The sequence below is a fragment of the Dermacentor albipictus genome, chromosome 1, assembly GCF_038994185.2.
Source record: "Dermacentor albipictus isolate Rhodes 1998 colony chromosome 1, USDA_Dalb.pri_finalv2, whole genome shotgun sequence".
In the NCBI taxonomy this organism is placed as follows: Eukaryota; Metazoa; Arthropoda; class Arachnida; order Ixodida; family Ixodidae; genus Dermacentor; species Dermacentor albipictus.
In genome coordinates, this window is record NC_091821.1 from 446,367,876 (window position 1) to 446,388,900 (window position 21,025).

General features: G+C 45.4%; 1 protein-coding gene across 9 annotated transcripts; it reads right to left on the reverse strand.

Moving 5' to 3' along the window:
- Positions 1 to 255: 255 nt before the first annotated feature.
- LOC135915340 (uncharacterized) lies at positions 256 to 20,711 on the reverse strand. 9 transcript variants are annotated; one of them, XR_011511481.1, is made up of 8 exons: positions 20,609 to 20,711; positions 20,178 to 20,263; positions 17,686 to 17,837; positions 13,403 to 13,779; positions 6,028 to 6,125; positions 3,373 to 3,511; positions 2,279 to 2,430; positions 256 to 841 (listed from the first exon to the last, which is right to left on the reverse strand). XR_011511481.1 is itself a non-coding variant. In XM_070532335.1 (5 exons), the coding sequence occupies exons 2-4, from the start codon at positions 20,227 to 20,229 to the stop codon at positions 13,438 to 13,440; spliced, it is 546 nt and encodes a 181-aa protein (XP_070388436.1). In that variant the 5' UTR covers positions 20,230 to 20,263; positions 20,609 to 20,711; the 3' UTR covers positions 256 to 841; positions 13,403 to 13,437. The 9 variants fall into 9 exon arrangements, 3 of the variants coding, with proteins under 3 accessions (XP_070388436.1, XP_065304449.1, XP_065304447.1); XR_011511482.1 differs by lacking the exon at positions 6,028 to 6,125; XR_011511483.1 differs by lacking the exon at positions 3,373 to 3,511.
- Positions 20,712 to 21,025: the final 314 nt, after the last annotated feature.

Here is a 21,025-nt window from a genome sequence, read left to right on the forward strand (position 1 = left end):
TCTCTATATAAAAAACCAAATTATTCCCAAAGGATGGCCTGCATTTTTAATCTTACACCGTCTATGCTCTATCTGAGGTGTGAGACGTTCTACTGTAAGTATTCGTAGGACGAGTTCGCTTTGCTCAAGAAGCCCACTTTCATTGTTTCCCATTCAATGTCAGCTCCTTTTCTAACCCTTTCCATACATTCCCATAGAACAGCGCTTGTGTAATGCAATGCTTTCAAAAATATTCCTCCAATGAATACACTTCCGGATGGTAGAAAGCGGTTTCCCTTTATAGAAGGTATCATATATCTTGACATCAAATATTCAAGCAAGCGTCACCTTCGCTGCAAACATTTCTTTACAAGACGTAGGTGTTCAGGCTTGACAAATTTGTTTGCCACTAGAAATGAAGCAACGACTTTTCCGCCTCTGATGCGGTTACGTATGGTAGAGTTTGTCAGTCATCAGTCCATGATGTTCGGTACTTTACCCTTATATACACATGTCATTGTGCAAGAATCTTCCTTCCCTCCTCAATAAGGCACCGGCCCACAAGGTCCATGCGCGCGCAGATCTCCTTAACGGCATCGCTTTATTATGGTACTTGTTGTTGGAGTAAGTGGCTGCACTATTCTGCAACATTTTGGCTACAGTCTCAAGAGCCTTCTTCGTAGCCTTTTTTTCTCAGCACGTCTCCTGCATTCTACACGACGGCAAGAGCAACTTCCTTGATGGCCTCTTTGACAATCTCAGCAAGTTCCTTGAGGAAGTCCCAGATAACTCGCGCAGCTTTCTTTATTGCTGCCACGATCTCCTCCCATAGGCTTTTGAAGAAGCATTCATCTGCATCCTCCTGAAAGGAAAAATTAAAGAAATGCCATTTATGATGCCCTTACGTATTTGCCACTGAGCCCTCGTTAAGAGCGAACGTACCTTGAAAGATTTCCTAGATTTGAATCATGCAAAGCTTGATGGTGAGATGACCTCACTGGAAGGCATCTTTGAAACCCCTAAATATACATGCCCTTTGGGCATCTCGACTCCCCTTGTCTAGTCAAAGTCTGTGGCGGGCAGAAGTGTAATGCTAGTCCTAATCTAAACAACGGAAGCGCGACACACACTGTTCATTTACAAGCACGACAAATAGGCCTTATGCAAATAACTAGCGATAAACGACTACCCTATCAGAATGTCCTCTACATAATGCCCTTCAGGGGCATGCCTTTTAACCCGTCAGTTATCGTATACCGCGCACGCAAAAAAGGGCCTTCCTTCTTGGCCTACAATGGCGAGGTGCACCACTGCACCAGCCCTCTTTTGTCTGGTTAGATTCGTCGATGCGGCCAATTCGTCAGGGCCCATGTCTTTCACATTGTCACCGCGTACTTTTCGCCAAGCTCGCCTTCCTGCTGTCTGTCTGTCTTTCTCTGCCAATCACTCCGTTCCTCCCCGGGAACTACTTACCTCCACTTTTTGTCATCTCGGACCCCATACGCCCCTCTCCCCGAAGGCCAATCAATTCCTTTTCCTTCTCGCCCATGTCGTTTACCTTATTACCTGCATGTGGTGTTCCTTCGTTCTGGCATCAATGTATCCTCGTGAGCAGACGGGTTACTGAACATAGCTGTTCAGGCCGCACTTCGCTGCCGCCAGTGCACTTTGGGCTACACATGCATTATGCTATGCGCCCGCCCACCCTTCCACAAATTACCAGCAGAAATGGCTCTGTTCGATACCGGCACCGCATTCATCGGTGCTCTTTGCCTCCGCTGCAGCATGAGCTGCCAGGCAAACTTCCTTTGAATGCAGCGACGTGGTTGTTGACACAAGTAATACGACCACGGGCGCATGATTCGCCGAGGAATTATTGTTGCCGCCACCAGCTGCGCGGGTGCCCCCTGCGCGGCAATCTACCGAGCGATGTAGCGTGAAGATAAAGAAGTTTGTTTTAACACAAAGTGTGAGGAGCTCGTTTGTTGGACGACTCTTTAAGTTCTCGGCGCCTTTCGGGGTAATCAGAGCGCAAAATGTGTTTTAAATAGTTTTATGACTTTCCGGCGGCACACATGGTAATTGGTGGGTGATCAGAGCAACAAAATTCAAACCTGCGAGCATTCTCAACCACACACAATGGGAGACATGTCCATGTTCACTATTAATGGCGTTTCTGCCGATGTCTTCTGGCGCGGAAACGTAATGCTTTGAAGAGTCTTTAGGTTCGTATATTTTAAATTTCCAATTGAATTACGCCAAAGTAACCGTAATTTTACAATTAAGTGTACGTTCTCACCTCGCTGTAGTGTGCCTTATTCTGCGCAAGTTCACCTGCCGCATGACGAACAATCTCCCCGACCAGTATGGCTTCTTTGCCTGCTTCTTTGGACTTGCTTCCAATTAGAGTCTACAATGAGTAGTCACTCGATTGCAGGTTGTATGTCGAAGCTAAAAAACAGAGTAAGACAAAACACACAGAAACGCCAAATCTTTCAATTGAAAAAGGTGATACATTACGGCACTGCTCAATTAAATAGAGTTCTCCCAAAACAAAAAGCGTCATTTCAGGTGCCTCTTAAATTCCTCGTGACGCAGGCCAGTAATCATGCTTTGAAATCACATTCTGAAAATCTCACGAAACAGTGCATTCTTGATTATTTTGTTCGAACACTATTGTTTTAGATGTGTATCAGAGAAAGGAAAACTCGGAATGTAGACACTTGTATAATGCGACGGATACAAATGAGAGTAGCGAGAATAGCACATTATGGAATAGGAAAGTATGAGGAAAATGATGGGGGAGGTGAGGGAATATTTCACTATTGAGCACAACAACCCAGCATTAGCTTTATCCACCCGAGCCTTAGCTATTGGGTGCGAGCTCCACCACTAGAAAAGCTGGCGCCACCATCGGCGTGACGTGGCGTGAGGGATGACGAGGAAACAGCGGCCGCATCGGCTGCTTCAGACGCGCCGAAGCAAGCTGAAAACGACAGTTTAAAGTCCCACCTGCGCTGCCGTTTTGATTAAGTAGTTAGGCTTTCCCGCATTGGGTGTCTGCTTGACAACATTTGAAAGCGCTATAATAGGTAGTGGCTGCCTTTGCAAGCGTGCAGCATGGCAGCCTACTGCTCGGTGCCGTAATGACAGACGTATGCAACGGAGCCCGGTGTCAGCCTTATTCACACGTTGCCGCAGCTCAGCCGCTTGCCAACCTTTCACGCAAGATGCCGGTTCGGGAGACTCCATCGCGGCGACATCGCGCAGTGGTTGGTATTCACTGTGCGTGTTCGGTAAATAGATAGCGTCTGTAAACAGCTCACCGCTTTCAGTTTGCCCATGCTTATTACTTCGACAATAAAAAACTTCATTCGTTTTTCGAGTACTTACAGAAATGTTCAGGAGGGCTGGCACGTAGTGTTATTATCGAGCGTCGCAAGCGAAACCTCCAAGGAGCACGCCGCGTGATCCCTCATACTACGCAAGGGAGACGTTTCCAACAGATGACGACTCCGTAAGTCCTCGGCCCCTATAATGGGCATGATCCACGAGTTGTGAAAATACCAACATGTGTACGGAAGCAATACTGCAGCCGCGGCTGTGCCAATGACAGTGTGGTGGCAGTGGCTTAATTAATAAACATGGAGCAGCAGCACAAGGCTGGTGAGAGCACTTGAAGCCATTTTGACGTCATATGATCCCGAGTGGACGACAATATTAGAGAAGGCGCGCCTTATTATGACGAATGTGGACTTGTGCATTATACTGCTGCCACATCTTCTGTTTTCGGATACCTCGAGAAGACCTGTTTTCGGATACCTCGACAAGACAGGAGAGTGTCTGCGAGGGACTTGCAGTATGGTCAGAAGAGAGTAGACTTAAGGCGAGGTAGCCACTTAGCCTGTATGAGGAAGTGTCAGACCTTCCTGTCCATAAGTTGGGATTATGTGACTCGAGCACTAAATGTCATGAAGGCGACATCACAGGTTTCAACATTGCTTTTATGCATGTTTTGCGTTGCCATATGATGTGACCTCCAGTTTTGTCGCCCTTCCGCTTCCCTATTCGCGCACGTAGCTTTCTCTTCTATAAGTTACTCCCACTTCTATCAGCAGCCACATAAATCATTCATTTTCAGTTTTTACAATGCGCATAGCTCCTCAAAGCTTACCTCAATTGGCTAGCTCATTATGCTCTCTTTGCCAGTATGAGATACTATTAATAAGTTATTCTCCTTGTAATATATTCCTGTACAATTGTGCAGACTACGCCTCGAACTCAAACGAATCTAACTAGTCGAGTAACGACGTTTCATTATGCAATATGCATATGGTGCAGCAAAACATCGTTAATTTGTTGCGTAGGGCCCGTCTAGCGTTGAGTAAAAGGTCAATACGCTCTGATTTACTAGATGTAACACATTCAGAAAGATTAACTTTTACTTCGCTCAGGACATTTACGAAATGTTACTTTCTTAGCTAGTCAAATTACCCTGGGGCACTTAAACATCACCAAGAACAACTAGTGAGTATGCTATCTCTGTGTTGCTGCGTACTTAAAATCAATAAGGACATTACTCACCTGAGCATAAAAGTAAGCTCAAGATGCAAAATACGGCAAACACATGCTTCGTGATGTGGGAAGATCAAGGGATTTCGAATTGAAAATAGAAGTACACAGCTGTTTAAAAAACGAATACAGAGAAACCTAGGTGTTCCTAAAGGAACCAAGTATGTGCGAGCATATCAAAAATCCTCTACTTATAATTTTAGTAAGTGTTATGTCGAATGATTCCCCCTGCCCCCATTGAGAACTAATATAAATGTTAAATATGGTACCATTTTACTGAAAGCTTTTAGCTTACGAGCGTACTTAGCCAATATGCAAGCTGAAGATTTACTATGAAATAATGACAATTTCACAGGTCATGTATTGCACACAGTCGACGGCATTGTATATTTAAAGAGCTAAAGAATAGCGGCTATAATTCCACCGCTGTGAATAAACCATGGCGATATTATTGAGCTTCAAGTTGCGACATGGATTTGAGCACGGCAGCGCCAATAGTAGCTGAACGCTTAGAGCTCAGTGCTAGGACATCCCTTGTACGAGGCTCTCATACCCGTTAGAAGACGGGGCCTCCTCAAATTTATTCCAAATGGTCGCCATTACGCGCCTTTGTTGAATTTGCACCGCTTTAGGTTTTAAAAAAAATTAATCGGCAGCGTGTTACTTTCCTGTAACACGTCAAGGTGAAAGCCAGCTGCACACGTGGTAATGCATTAAGTTATCCGATGGGAGATGTCAGACTTCTTACAAACCATAAAGAGCAGCAGTGTAATGTAAGCGTATTGCACTGTAGGTCACTTTCCTTAGCGGCACATGTGAGTATGTAGTGCACTATCTCAATTTTATGTCAGGCATTTTTTTTTGTTTCTGTCTGTTTCCTTTCATTATTTCTTTTTTTGTTCACTCTTTCTCTGTTCTTTCCTTCGTTCCTGCTTTCTCTGTTTCCTTTATTCGGTTATTATTTTATATTCAGCCATTGAATCTTTGCTTGCGTATGGGTGTTTCAGGTAGTTTTTTTTAGGTATAAGCCATTACTGCTGATGATTGTTTTGTATCACTGCTCAACCTTTTTTAAACCACTCAACTTTATAATGGTAAGTTTTCAATCACTCGACTAGACGCGGCTTTGTTCAGGTTTGAGTCGTTGCAACGAGCCACTTGAAGGGACAATAAAGGTTACCAGAAAGTCAAGTTAAAGTCATAAAGCAATGCTCTAGAACGTCTAGGGCGTCAATATAATCGCGAACAGAGCTTCAGTAACCGAGAAATTGAGGTAAATGCATGACACTATTTGAGACCCCCCTGCGACATTCCGGTACTAGCCCGATGATGAAAGCACTCCTCATCATAATTTATGCCACTGGTACTGAACTACTCGTATTAAAAAGATAATTTCATTAGATTACAAGAGGGAAGAAAATGCCACATGTCTACTTCTATTCAATTCTAAGAAAAAAAATAACACTTTGACGTTACCCTTCAGTAGTATGGGTGATCGAAAGGTCTCGTTTTCGCTCAACTCTGCGCGCTCGACTTCGCGCCGGATGTGTTCCATATTATGTGGTCGTGCCCAGCTGAAAATCACACAAGTCACGAAATAAGTAATACGGAGCAGTAAGAGGCCGCGTGGCTCGGCTCCGACCCTGACCTGCAGGCCAAGGTCATCAAGAGAGCTGAAGAAAGCGCCCGCGCCCAGGGGCTCGTGGCTGCCTAACAACAAGGTCATACGTCAATACCTTGTTTTCAAATAAAGTCTTTACTCACTCACTCATGCCGGCACTTCTTTCACCTTCTCCCTCTGCCGATGAGGTCGCACTCAAGCCTACAGATTGACTTCATTCTTTGGACGTCGCCCTGATGCACAACGACTCGGCCTATCCTGCTAAAGCTAGTTCAGGTGGCGGTGTACTTTCTTCATGGTACTAGGTCGTGCGAGCATGATGTCTGCGACTCCCATCTCGACCGCTTATCAAGGAATACTCACATTGTTTATTTACGTAAAATAGGTGGCACTAATCGATTCGGTCAGTCACGTGATTTTGTTTGTGTGTGTGTGTCTGTGTGTGTTCGAACCAAAGAGACAGAAGGCGCGCAGAGCACGGGCACCTCTCACTGCCGTTGCCTCGCTCACTTTGCGGTTCAGCTAAACAACAGTGTAGACACGAGTTTGATTCTATCTTATTCAATTGTTACGAGGTGTGCCGTTGTTTTGATATTTATAATGTGCACCTTTTACGAGATGTGTTGTTGTTTCGATACATATGGTGCGCACTTTTACTCTTAAACATAGATTCAAAAACATTGACTTGGCTGCAGGTTGTGTGACAAACTCCATGGCATATACAAGAACCCCAGCAAGATGTGATACCACGAATGGATTTGACAAGCCTGTTAGGCGTGAAATAAAAGATAGTTTATCGTTGTGAAATGGTGTGTGTTAAAGCCCGGATGTTGCAACTGGCCCTGCTAAACAAATTTATTAAACCTTTTTTACAGCGAAGCTGATAGCCTCTCGTCTTTCAGCATCTTTCGTGTGGGCTTCCGTGGGAAAAAAATGTGGACCGATTTCCCAGGTTGTGTAATACCAGGCTCGCCCGCGGCGAAAGTGGAGCAGGACTCAAGCAGTCAGCAAAGAGAAGCGAAAGGTGCACACATTCTTTGTAATCACACATACAGCGTGCAGAAGTGCAGTCGTTTCGACAAATACCAAGCACAAAGAAACTTCAAGATCGCTTCAGCTTCACTTTAAGAGCCGAACGTGATAGCGTTATCGAGCTCCGTTGAGAGAGAGAGAGAGGGGGAAAGATAAATTTGTTTACAAAAAGGCAGAGAGGTCGGCCAGAGCTATAACTTGCTCATGCCTGCTACTCTACACTGTGGAAAAGGGACAGGAAGGAAAAGGGCTGATGGATGATGACGATGGCATAAGGAAGATATGCATATATACAAATTCACAAAGTTGTATCCTCTCTAAAGCCATGCGCCCAGCCCAGTGGCTTGTAGGAAAGCTATAGTGGCAATTGTTATCAGGGCTGCGCTGTTTGCATTAGGCCAAGGACCTAAAAGAAACTCGTCTGATAGCGGCCTCTTACGGATCTTTGCAATAGAAGAGACCAGTTGCTGTCGTTCTTGCACGTAAGCGAGACACACGCAAAATATATCATCAAGTGTTTCTGGCACCTCACAGTATTCAGAGTTTGGGCTAGTGTCGCTGCCACCTATCATATGTCTATAACGGTCGGTGACTGCGACACCAAGGCGAATCCGGCGCATCATGCACGTTTGGCTTCTTTTGAGCTTGTGGGACGTACGAAATTTCATTTCTTGGTCCCATTTGTGTAATCGCTTGTGTCGTCGATCTGGTTGGGTCCACTGTTCTAACGTAGAGTTGCGGTTTACGCGACGAAGTAGGGCGTTTGTGTTTGTACGTGAGAACGGAATGCGTATTTCGGAAGCATTGTCAAGAGGCGTTTTCGCTTCAGCGTCTGCCTCTTTGTTTCCTATCATGCCAAAGTGTGGAGATATCCACTGAAAGGTGACATTGTGGCCTTTTCTAATTGTGTGGTCGAGAAGCTCTGTAATTTCTATAGCCATAGAACAATATGGGCCCCACCCTTGGACACAGTCAATCTTGTCAACAGCTGGCTTGCAATCGCAAAATATGGACCATGCATGAGGAGGCTCCTCGGAGAGAAATCTAAGTGCCTCGCGGATAGCAACAATTTCTGCGGCAGTTGATGTTGGTCCATGGTCTAGTTTATACCACCGAGCGATGACGATATATGGAATGACGAAGGCTGCAGTGGAGGCATATGGCTTGACAGAGCCATGGGTATACACGTGTACAGTATTTCCGTAGTCTGCAGAAATGTGCAACAGGGTAAGTTGCTTCAGGCCAATAGATGAAGCGGATGAATTTTTAGTAATTGCAGGCATCTGCAATCTAAGGAAAGGTTTAGACAAACCAACGGGGGTATTCTGGGAATAGAGGCAGGAGAAAATGTTGACGAAAGAACACTCTGATGGCGCGATATAGTCCTTGAAGAGCTGGAACCTGGGTGGGTGGCAGAGAGTGATGACAGAGGATAGTGCCTGGGTCGGGTCAACACGCGGAAATACATTCGAAGAGGCTCGCAGAGGAAGTACACCCCAATAGGACAAGCATGAGCTGTCCCTATTGTTCCATTGGTTGATGTGCATCATGGGAGGCCCAAACCTGTGCACAATGCTTGAGCTTGGATGCCCTCCCGCACGCGCACACAGCAAAGTCCCATGCTTGAGAGTGCCGGCATGCTGTACCGTATATGCCCTACGAATAGTGCTTGGTACAATTGGAGTAATGACGACTCCGTGGGGCCCCACCTTGTTCCTGCAACCACGCGAAGCACGTGAAACCTCTTCAGCTTTGACTATAGTGCGCCGACGTGCCTTGATCAAGATAATCCCAGGTCTATGACTAAGCCAAGAAATCTGTTGTGTGTAACCATAGGTATCGCTACTCCATTAACGATTATCGGATACCTACCATGTCATTCGTTTTCGGCTGAATGCAATCACAGAACACTTTTCTGTTGAGAGCTGGAGGCCTTGATGCCGCAGATACTTAGCTGTGATTGTCACTGTACGTTGAATCCTAGCACGCATATGGGGGCGGGTGGCTCCAGATGCCTATATGCATATGTCGCTTGCATATGTACTAATTTTCACCGTGTTAGGAAGCTCAGATGCAAGGCCAATAGTTGCAACATTGAACAAAGCGGGACTCAGAACCCCCTCTTGTGGAACAACTCGATGGACACATTACTGTGCGTTGGCGACATCACTTATCGACATATACACCGTGAGGCCACTGAGGTAGCTAACAATCCACGTATATAGCCGGCCACCGACGTCTAAATCTTCGAGCGCATCAAGGATTGCATATTCAAGTTCATTGTCGTATGCACGCTTAAAGTTCTGAAAAACAGCTCCAACTAACCGACGGTGACTGCTTTCCTGTTCAACAGTTGAGACCAAGTCGACAACACCATTAATGCAAAAACGGCCAGTTCTAAATCCGTCCATAAAATCAGTAAAGCAATTATTTCACTCTAGAAACCATTCCAGCCTTCACAAGACCATTCTTTCCATTACTTTGGTGACGCAACTGGTTAAGGCGATCGGTCTGTAGGATGAAAGCTCCTACGGAGCATCAACGGCTTGAGCAGCGCTACAACACGGCTGCATTTCCAACTATCTGGAACATTTCCTGTCTCCCACGTCATGTTATGAAAAGATAGAGGAAGACGTCGTTATTTTGTGCCAAAATGGCAGAGTACAGTGTACGTGATTCTGTTTGGTCCTGGTGCTGATGAGCATCGTGAAACCGAAATTGCAGCGTCAAGCTCTTGCATCGTAAATGGTACTTCGAGTGGCTCATCGGTCCACAGGGGCGCGATGGTGACAAGGGATGAAGTCACTGCACTAGATGCGTCCATTAGATGCGTCCGGTGTTGAAGTAGAGCTACCGCATGGAATGGGTGTCTTGTTTTAAAAATTGCTTTGTGCGCAAACAAACAGGGATGAGATAGTTCAAGTGACTGAGGCGTTCTATAGAGATTTATACAGTACCAGTGGCACCCACGGCGATAATGGAAGAGAAAATAGTCTAGACGAATTCGAAATCCCAAAGGTAACCCCGGAAGAAGTAAAGAAAGCCTTGGGAGATATGCAAAGGGGGAAGGCAGCTGGGCAGGGTCAGGTAACAGCGGATTTGTTGAAGGATGGGGGACAGATTGTTCTAGAGAAACTCGCCACCCTGTATACGCAATGCCTCGTGACCTCGAGCGTACCGGAATCTTGAAAGAACGCTAACATAATCCTAATGCATAAGAAAGGGGACGCCAAAGACTTGAAAAATTATAGACCGATCAGCTTACTGTCCGTTGCCTACAAACTATTTACTAAGGTAATCGCAAATAGAATCAGGAGCACCTTAGACTTCCGTCAAGCAAAGGACCAGGCAGGATTCCGTAAAGGCTACTCAACAATAGATCATATTCACACTATCAATCAGGTGATAGAGAAATGTGCGGAATATAGCCAACCCTTATATATAGCTTTCATTGATTACGAGAAAGCGTTCGATTCTGTCGAAACCTCAGCAGTCTTGGAGACATTACGGAATCAGGGTGTAGACGAGCCGTATGTAAAAATACTGAAAGATATCTATAGCGGTTCCACAGCCACCATAGTCCTCCATAAAGCAAGCAACAAAATCCCAATAAAGAAAGGCGTCAGGCAGGGAGATACGATATCTCCAATGCTATTCACAGCGTGCTTACAGGAGGTATTCAGAGACCTGGATTGGGAAGAATTAGGGATAAACGTTAATGGAGAATACCTTAGTAACTTGCGATTCGCGGATGATATTGCCTTGCTTGGTAACTCAGGGGACCAATTGCAATGCATGCTCACTGACCTGGAGAGGCAAAGCAGAAGAGTGGGTCTAAAAATTATTCTGCAGAAAACTAAAGTAATGCTTAACAGTCTCGGTAGAGAACAGCAATTTACAATAGGCAGCGAGGCACTGGAAGTCGTAAGGGAATACATCTACTTAGGGCAGGTAGTGACGGCGGATCCGGATCATGAGAAGGAAATAATCAGAAGAATAAGAATTGCCTGGGGAGCATTTGGCAGGCATTCTCAGATCATGAACAGCAGGTTGCCATTATCCCTCAAGAGAAAAGTATATAACAGCCGTGCCTTACCAGTACTCACCTACGGAGCAGAAACCTGGAGGCTTACGAAGAGGGTTCTACTCAAATTGAGGGCGACGCAACGAGCTATGGAAAGAAGAATGATAGGTGTAACGTTAAGGGATAAGAAAAGAGCAGATTGGGTGAGGGAACAAACGCGAGTTAATGACATCTTAGTTGAAATCAAGAAAAAGAAATGGGCATGGGCAGGACATGTAATGAGGAGGGAAGATAACCGATGGTCATTAAGGGTTACGGACAGGATCCCAAGGGAAGGGAAGCGTAGCAGGGGGCGACAGAAAGTTAGGTGGGCGTATGAGATTAAGAAGTTTGCAGGCACGGCATGACCACAAGTAGTACATGACCGGGGTTGTTGGAGAAGTATGGGAGAGGCCTTTGCCCTGCAGTGGGCGTAACCAGGCTGATTATGATGATGATGATGATGAAACAGGGACAAAGAAGAGGAGCAACACAATGCTCCTCTTCTATGCTTCTCTATATGCTTAAGATAAATATAATGTTAGGCAGCATGGCGAGAGAACAAGGATTCGGGATCCTATTCAGCCTCCAGAGTCTGTAGAAGAGTACGTTTATCTAGGTCAATTACTCACAGGGGCCCTAATCATGAGAAGGAAATTTACAGAAGTATAAGAATGGCTTGGAAGTCATACAGCAGGCATGGTCACATCCTGACCGGAACCTTACCTCTACCGTTGAAAAGAGAAGTATACAATCATTGCATTCAACCGGTGCCAACACATGGGGCAGAAACTTGGAGGCTAACAAAGAAGCTCGAGAACAAGTTAAGGACAGCACAAAAAGCAATGGAACGGAAAATGTTAAGCGTAACCTCCAGAGACAGGAAGAGAGTGGTGTGCAGCAGAGAACAATCGTGGATAGCCAATATTCTAATGCACTTTAGGAGGGAAAAAACGCAGCTGGAATCGCCATGTATTGTGTAGGTTAGGATGGATAACCGGTGCAGCATTAGAGTTACAGAATGGGTGCCAAAAAAAAAGGAAAGTGCAGTCAAGGGTGGTAGGAAATTAGGGGGGGGGGAGTGATGAAATTAGGAAATTTGCAGCTGTAAATCGGAATCAGCTAGCGCAAGCCAGGGGTAATTGAAGGTAGCAAGGAGAGGCCTTTGTCCTGCAGTAGGCATGAAAATGGGCTGCTGCTGACGATGATGATGAAAATAAGCTTGTCAAATATTTCGGTTAGGGTAACTCTGTCAATCTGGGGCTTCGGTCTTACTTCCACCGACGACTCAGCCTTCGTTACGCTAACGTTGGTCATTGAAAAAAAAAGAACTACAAGGGCGCATGCATGTTCTGCATTTACGCCTTTAAAGGTCCAAGAATAATTTCAAGTTTAACAACTAAATATAATATTGTTGGTAATTATTCTGCTAGACTCATCAGAAAAATGACGAGTTACCTAGGACGCGATAAACAACAGTGGTCGGACATGATGGAAGTGATTCATGTTTGTTATTCCGGGATAAGATTTGCCCCGGGTTTTACCAGCCATCCACGCTATCTTTTTCTGCGAAATAAAAGTACTGACACGTGTGCTTGTTCATATTTCTATGGTGACCGGTTTTCACCGGCTACTAAATGTTAAGCGTTAGCACTCGGCACGTGAGGCCCATGCATGCATCGGAAGTTTCTCGAGTTTTATCGATGCTTCTAGTCTTTGTCTCTTGTCACCGAACCTTTTGTAATGAGATTATACGCGCGATGGGAATTGTGTATTACTTTCTGCAAGGCACGTGGGTAGATTCAACAAGTCTTATATTACAGTCGAAGCGCTTCATCCACTGATCGGATTTCTATGATCGTCGACTTTTCTCGCTGCTATGGTTGAGCTTTGATCATGACTTGCTTTTGTGAGCACAGGTTTGCTCGCTATAAAGAGTTAGTTTCGTCATTTACAGTTTTCTCTACTGTGTCCCTAGCCGTAACTACAATGGGACTATATGACACGTGAAGCCAAATATACACACATTACGAGAACCAATATAAAGCGAACCAATTGTTACTATACTAATGGTGTTACAAGAAGACAGTATACAGGCAACTTCACATATCACGAACTCCTCGCAAGCATGTCACCTCTTCCGCCACATTGAGTGAGTCAGGTGGTTTGATTACTGTCGAAGAATCTGTGAGCCTTCCTCGACGAACCACTTTCCCACTTGATCGAGAATTTTGCTCAAATGCTTGACAAAGTCGGCGTTGCTCTTGTAGTCCGATGAATCTGTGTTGGCCACGATCTCGTCCAATATCTTTGTCACAATGATAACGGATTTTTCGCTAGCTTTTTCTTTTGCTGTCTCTAATGCCGCATCTGCAGCTGCCCTTACGACTTCTTTTACGGAGGTCTTTACTTCCTTTCCTAGGTCGTAGAGGAAAACAGCAGCTTTTTCGGCACCTTTCTTAACTGCCTTTCCTAGCTTTGCCCAGAAGCTGCGGAACGAGTACTCGTCTGCCTGGAAACAAGAAGAAAGTGTAAAATAAGAATAACTATTTTGAAGTGGCAAGAACAGGCAATATTGTACGCTGCATTTTATCAAAAACTGCGCACTAAGGTGATACAGGACTTTTTTCAAAGCTTTATACGTATATTTGATCGAAACAATTATTTTATATGCGATGAACTAGTTATTATATCGGCAGGTATCGGCCGCTAATCTGGTTGTTTCAACGCACAAGCTAAAGGCATTTGACGCGTTAACACGTCGCTGTGGAGGCAACCTTCAGCGAGGCGTGATCGTCGGTAAATCATGGTGAAGTTATCATATGCGTCTCAAGCAAAAACAAAAAAAAACTTTACATTTTGTTCAAAGAGAGAGAGAGAGAGAGCAAAGAGAGGAAACACAAGGAGGTCAACCAGACGAGTGTCCGGTTTGCTACCCTCCAATGGGGGAAGGGAAAAGGAGGAACAGAAAGAGGATAGCGGGATAGAGGGAACACTGTCGGTGCACGCAGCAAAGCGACTGGAAATCAATCAAGTCCAAGCAAGTGCCCGCCGATACGTTTGGCTACCGTCATTCTGCTGTATGAAGCATTGATACACTGGCGTACATGTCTGCAAATGTATATAAAGGCGTGACGCTGCAGTTGAAGCATGTATATTTTCATTGTGATAGTTTATATCTCGAAGATAACATTTCATCTTTAAAAACGTGGCGTCAAGTCGAACGGCTCGGCTACATCAATTTAAAATCTCTTTACTCGGAACAGCCGCATGTTTTTTTTTCTTTTTTTACAGTAGGTAGATGAAGTACCGTCTACAAAAAAAATTCACCAATCAAGTGTCCGCACACAAGGTTATTTACTGCGAATACCAGGACGCGTGCGTTTCATATACTGACATATCTAACCTCCAAAGATATATTTGCTGGAGTTTCACAAAATCTCAGTTTTTCGGCGAACTTATCTTGCTATTGTTGACACGTGTCTTAAAAGTATATTAAACACCTTAAATCCATATTCTGTGCGGATGGCATGATCCAGCGAAACAGCCGTATCTTTCGAATGTAAGTTTGACTTGTTTGTATTGCAATATGCTATTGGGAATTGTAATGAGTCATTTAGTATATCCATGCAATTCCACGTCCATTAGGTTCCAATTGCCTCTCCATCGCTTGAGCATATCGATAATGACTGCTTGGTAACTGGCTCCAAGGCGTAGTGTGCCAAGCTATAATGGCAGTCAGTAAACTCTAACGAAATGTGACGTTCTAGGTACCTTAACACAATAATTTTAATCAACACACTAACCATTGTCCAACTTCGAATTTCTTAGACTTGCGCATTATTGAGCTATTTTATTGTATTGAAAATGTTAACTATCTATTGTAATTACGGCAATTCGTTTCCGTTTTGCGTTGTTTAGTTTGCATATGTTGCCCATATAAATTGCAACTTCATATTGTATAGCACTGCTGCATTGCCGTATGTTTTTGCCTTTATTTCCATACAGGGTGATCATATTTAAGTTTTAAGCAATATTTGAAAATTACCTGAGGCACATCGAATAGTTATTGTCCTCCAACAGCATTATTCGAAGAGGCCGGCGGACGTTAAAAGCGCGAGAAATAGAAATCCATAATCATCTAATTAACACACTGACTAATAATCTTAATTCATTACATTATGACACATCTGGCAATTCACGAATAGTAGGTGATTACCTAGCAAGACGTATCCAGTTCAATAAATTTTTCAGGTTAACACCAGTTTCGAGGTATTATTGCTCAAATTGTGGAAAGAAATACATGAGCGTTCCCGCTGCATTTGTGCCTAAATGCGTTAAAGAGCGTTTTCTTAAAAAGTTCACCAACGATTATGATACACCTTAATCCAAAATGTGTTTTTATTTTGCATGTCAATATTTTATGTCATGATTACGTCTGTGCACGGTTCACATTAGGAAGAGAACGCTGTGTGTAAGGTATCTGGCGCGGAAAATATGTCTCGTGCGACAGATGAAAAACAGGGCCAGGATTGTTGCGACTGCCTGGCAGGAGCAGTGATGCCCGTCACATACGCTGGTAGCGCGGACTGACCTCAGCAGCTGGCGCCGCCGACAAGCGTAGCACTCCTCATTTCACTCAACCCTGGCACCCCCCTCGGAAACGCAGGTGGGATCACCCACGCGGCTTCGGATGCCATGACGGCGGGCAACTCAGCGCATACCCAGACCGATTCCCCTCTTCTCCTCCTCCACTTTCCTCCTCGTGCACTCTTCTTTCATCTACTGCTGTGGTCCGCGTTTGCTTTTATCTATCGCTGTGCTCATTCGCTCGGTTATGGGGTTCGATGCCGAGGAACGCCGGCACTCAACAAAGGAACGGGTGCCTAGAAGCTGCGCTCTAACGATTCCCTGACGATTACAGTAATCCCTGATACAAAATTTGAGCGCAGCTCTACATGTTTTTTTTTTTACTTTCGCGTGCCAGTATTTTGTATTTTGATTGAATATGTACCGGGTTTATATTAGGAAGAGAATGCTGTGAATAGCGTAACTGGTGCGGACAATCTACCTCGTGTGGCCCGTCGCTAACGGATTGAAGTGTGGCGCGACTACCTCGCTAATCGGGAGCTCGAGAGAGGCCGCGCGTTGGTGACGCACGAATGCGATTCACAGCAGCCGGCGCAGACAGACCTTCGCTCACGCAGCGCTTTATTTTTATACAGAAGACGCGCGCTGCTCTGGTACCATATCGCAGCCATCGTCGCCGCAAAGCCAGCCCTGCGCTGCACTACGCTTTTCTTCTCAGGCTTCCATGCCGTCAACTACGAAAGCGGCACTTCGTCTCGGGGAAATCGTTCCACCAGTGTCAGCCGGCGACAGCACACCACGGAGCATCACATGGAGCCTTACTCGTAGCCGCTCGTTATCACCCATTACCGGAGCAGTGATTCCCGGCACACGCTCTGGTACCTAGGACTAACCTCAGCAGCTGACGTCGCGGACGAGCCTAGCCTTTCCCACCTCACGCCACCCTGGCTTTACCTCGGAAGCGGCTATGTGAATGCCCACGCGGCTGGGAATGCCACGCTGCCGGCAACTTACTGCATGCGCAAACCGTCGCCCTTCCCTCCTCCTCCATTTTGTGTCTGATGCTCTCACTGTAGCCTACTCCTCAATCCTCCTCGCGCTCTCTTCTTTCATCTGCCGCTGCGCTCCGCGCTCGCTTTAATCTTTTGCCGTGCTCGGTTAACAGCTGCGACTCCCAGGAACGCCGACGCTCAGTGCAGGAACGGGGGCCCAAGAGCCGCGCTCTAAAATGCAAGTGAACAGCCATGCGTTTTTACGACGAGTGTTATGGCGCATGTCGCCGAATTGGCGTCATTCTGGAAATTCATTGCAAGTTTATAGGCTTTGAAATTTTACCTGGTACAATTTGTAAATTGCAGTATGTGCTGTGAATAATTAGTTCAAAATATAATCGGGGCAGTTTTCGTAGCTCTTTGAATATGTGTTCAGATTTTTCCTGTATTTATTGTCCGCCTGTATGAGTAATCCAGCTGAAAGACTTCAACTATGTTTATTGCAACTGGCTATTTTCAAAAAAATCCATAGAGCTTAAAAATGATACCGCTGTATGTTACTGTTACCTCATTTATGATTAGTTTCCTTACTTTCTCGATGTGTGTTATTTAACCGCAGATATGTTAACGTAGAAAGTGCCGTTAACAGTCCCTTTACTTCAATGTCTCCTGCTGTAGCGCATTTCTCGTCTTCGCTCTGATGCTGCAAAGTTAACCAGAAATAAACTTGCAGCTGAACGCGCCTCACATTCTACAAAACGTTTTTCAACAATTAACTGATGTGTTGGGCTACATGAATGCTCCCTTTCATCCATTTATGCAGCATCCTTCCTCACCTCGTAGTCTTGAGCATCATCCTGCACAAGTTCACTTGCAGCAATGCGCAAAATGTAACCCACTAGGACGGCTTCCTCAGCTGCTTCACTGGAGATGTTACCAAATGTGGCTTCCACCGTGAATTCACTCTCCGGAAGCTTGTAAGCAGGGGCTAGAAACGATAAAAGAATTAAGAAACACAACGCATTAGCTCACGACAGGTGTATTTTTGTAGCATGCGGTACAAGCCTAGGTTTAAATAATGTTTCCGTTGACTCTAATATTGTTCCTTCAATGTCACCATTTATTTTCCTCTTAGAAACTTCTTTCACTCCGTCGTCGTTTGGTTCGGGCTGTGACCATTATGAATTCTGAAGAAGCATTGCGTAGCGTAGGGAAGAGTGGAGCGCGTACAACCCCTCCGCAAATAAAAAGGCGCAATTTCGCCAGAAAAGCTAGGCATCGATTGCCATAGCAAATTAGCAGACAACCGCTCAAAGTAGTGATAGCACTTTTATTGGCCGTTTATTTCTCTACACATTCTCTTGCTCACTAAATAAACAAGCATGGTATCAGCGCACACAACAAACATGAATACATGACACTCGATGACCACGGACACTCGCTTTCGAAGCGGTGGCGTGAGCAAGCGCGTCAGCAGCAGCGAGCGAAGTGACGTTCGCGCTTTAGATTCTGCCCCTGACGCAGATCGCTCTCAAGATACGGCCACGCGACCGCGCGCTGCCGCCACATAAGGAGGCACGTTCACACCGAAGGCGGAGCTGCCAAAGCGTTCGAGCGTAAAGCGGGAAAAACCACTTCGCGAAGAGGCTAGAGCGGGCGAAAAACGATGCAGTGAGTCCAATCGCTCGCCCAGCGATTTGTTTTTGCTGCCCGCTGGAGCTCTTCGCGTTAACGCTGCCATTGAGGACGCAAGACGACGGTGACGCGCGGGCGGCAAGGGCAGACGCCGGTGCCACGAGATGGCGACACGTCCTCCCCGTGAGCACTAGTCACAGACAGGGGCAGCCAGGCAAGCCGCCCGGTCCGAGTAGGCGCGTGCATTTGGCGCCTCACCGCGTTCTAAATCCGCTTGGCTGCTTCGACGATCCGCTTTCGATGTGAACGTGGCCATACGCAGTTGCAGCTGGAGCTGCGCAACTACCCTCCCCTACCTCCGGTTCCTCACAACGTTGGGTGCCTCGCGCGCGACGGAACGCGGCACGCTTCCTCCCCACTCTGCTCCTTTTCATACGGGCGACTGAGGCGCGGTCGTTGGCTGCCCTGACACGCTTTCACTTGGACAAGCAACGTAGGCAGCGCGCTGATGGTGTTATCGCACTTGGACTTCATACAGAACATCACGGCGATGGCGACGGCAGAAACACGCCTGGAGTATTCACATGATTGCTAGGGCAATAAAAGAAAACCCATGAGTGTAATGCATATATCGCAAAAGAAAAAAAAAAGGAGGACGAACTATGCAAAACAGATTTAGGTCAGACTACTATCACCGCAAGGATTACAAGCATACGAAAACCAGCAACAAATTAGGTGGTCACTGAAGGGTATTACGCGTATTAAAATGGAATATGAGGAGTGGGCCTGTAGACAGCAGCCATGCACTGACCTGGGCTTTAAACAAACCATTAAGTTTTCTGCATTCTTGCATCTTAATAGACTTAAGTGTAACCATATTAACAATCTCCATATTAGTCGCAAACGTAGTTTGAACGCCAATTTGCTAAGGAGTTAGCCTTCGAATCTGAGAACAGTGATCTCACTTTGGTAGGCGCGAAGTCGTAGAATCATTATTCTCTTATTTGTCTGATGTTTGCGTGAGCTTAAAGTTGATCTAATCGGGATATGGTTAGTTCGAAAAACTGACAAGCGTCGTGAGCACGTATTGCCTAGTTGGTGGATATGTAAATTTTAACCCGTGTAAAGAAGCATAACTAACACAGTATACTTTTGCGTTTGAACACACTCGACTTCCATCACTACTAAAGAAATAAAGGCGGCTGAAGGTTTTCCTTCGTATTAGCAGTACCAGTGCTTCTCATGGCGCACTTGTACTAGTCATTTGGTTGCGTCGTTACCAAACTGAAAAACCCGTAACTCGCAATTCATAGATATAAAACTGTATTAGGTATTAGCTATTTATTAGCTATATTGTACTGGCCGACTTGCCATTTCTATGTACACTGTTCTTTATTCTTGTGAACGGCCGCTTGTCTATTTGGTGACTCAGCGGCTCGGCATAAGATCGCAAAGCACAGAATTTTCGTTTTGATTACACATACGTGCAATAGGAGCCGCAAACTCAATTGCCGTTTCCCTAGTTTAGTGGATAAAGAAGAAAATGAGCTGATGAATGCCACTCCAGAGGTTTCCATGCAGCGTCATAAGTAAACCTTACTTGGCATTAGGGTCATATGAAGTTTAATAATCGATTTAATTACAAGAAGTGCACTCCAGCACTACGTTAACTTCAATAAATGTAGTAGCGTACCTGTGAACAGAAAGGCGCTTAGAAAAAAGACGGCCGTGATAACTTGCTTCATGGTGTAGTCCTCCAGCTCCTGCAGCTGTTTTACACTGTTAAGAAGCGGAAATTTTCCACCTTCAGTCCAAGTAAGAAAATTGTTGTAGTGCAACATCGACGCAAACAATTTACATGGATCTCTAACTACGATATAGCCAATTTATAGCTACAGTAATTAAGATGTCCGGCCATGCGATAGTATAATGAAATTTAATGGTTAGAAGAAAGAAATTTCTGACTGACCTACAACACTTACTGTCACTGTAAGGAATTTTTGGACACATATAAAGAAATGTGTACTAGACCAATTAGTTTAGCAGTTCTCCGCCCTCTCGCACTGAACTGTGACCATTAGGACTCAGCGAAAAGTCAGGTGAGGTACAGCCAATACTACTCACCAATGATGCACACACACACAAGTTCCAGAGCGTTGCTCGTAGACCCTAGCGACCTATCCTGTGCTTTGAGTGCTTTTTATATGTTGACATACAGCAGGTGCCATGCTGCAATGTGTCACCTACGATAAGCTGATAAAAATAATCAATGACCTTAGCCAAGAACAAAGGTTATGGCATCGCAAAACACAGTGGAAGGTCAATACGTGGCAATGTGACTGTTGGTTGTTGTCTGAGCTATCTTTTGCCACAGATGGCTAGTGACAACCTCCGAAACTTCTAGTGTACCAAACACAATAATGATATCACAGGCTCAGGGGCGAAGTCACAAAAAAAAAGCATGACCTTCTTGTGACTCCCATGCCCCCAGAAGTTTGGGCGGTCGGATGCACCTAGAATATTTCCGCTCTAGCTTTATTT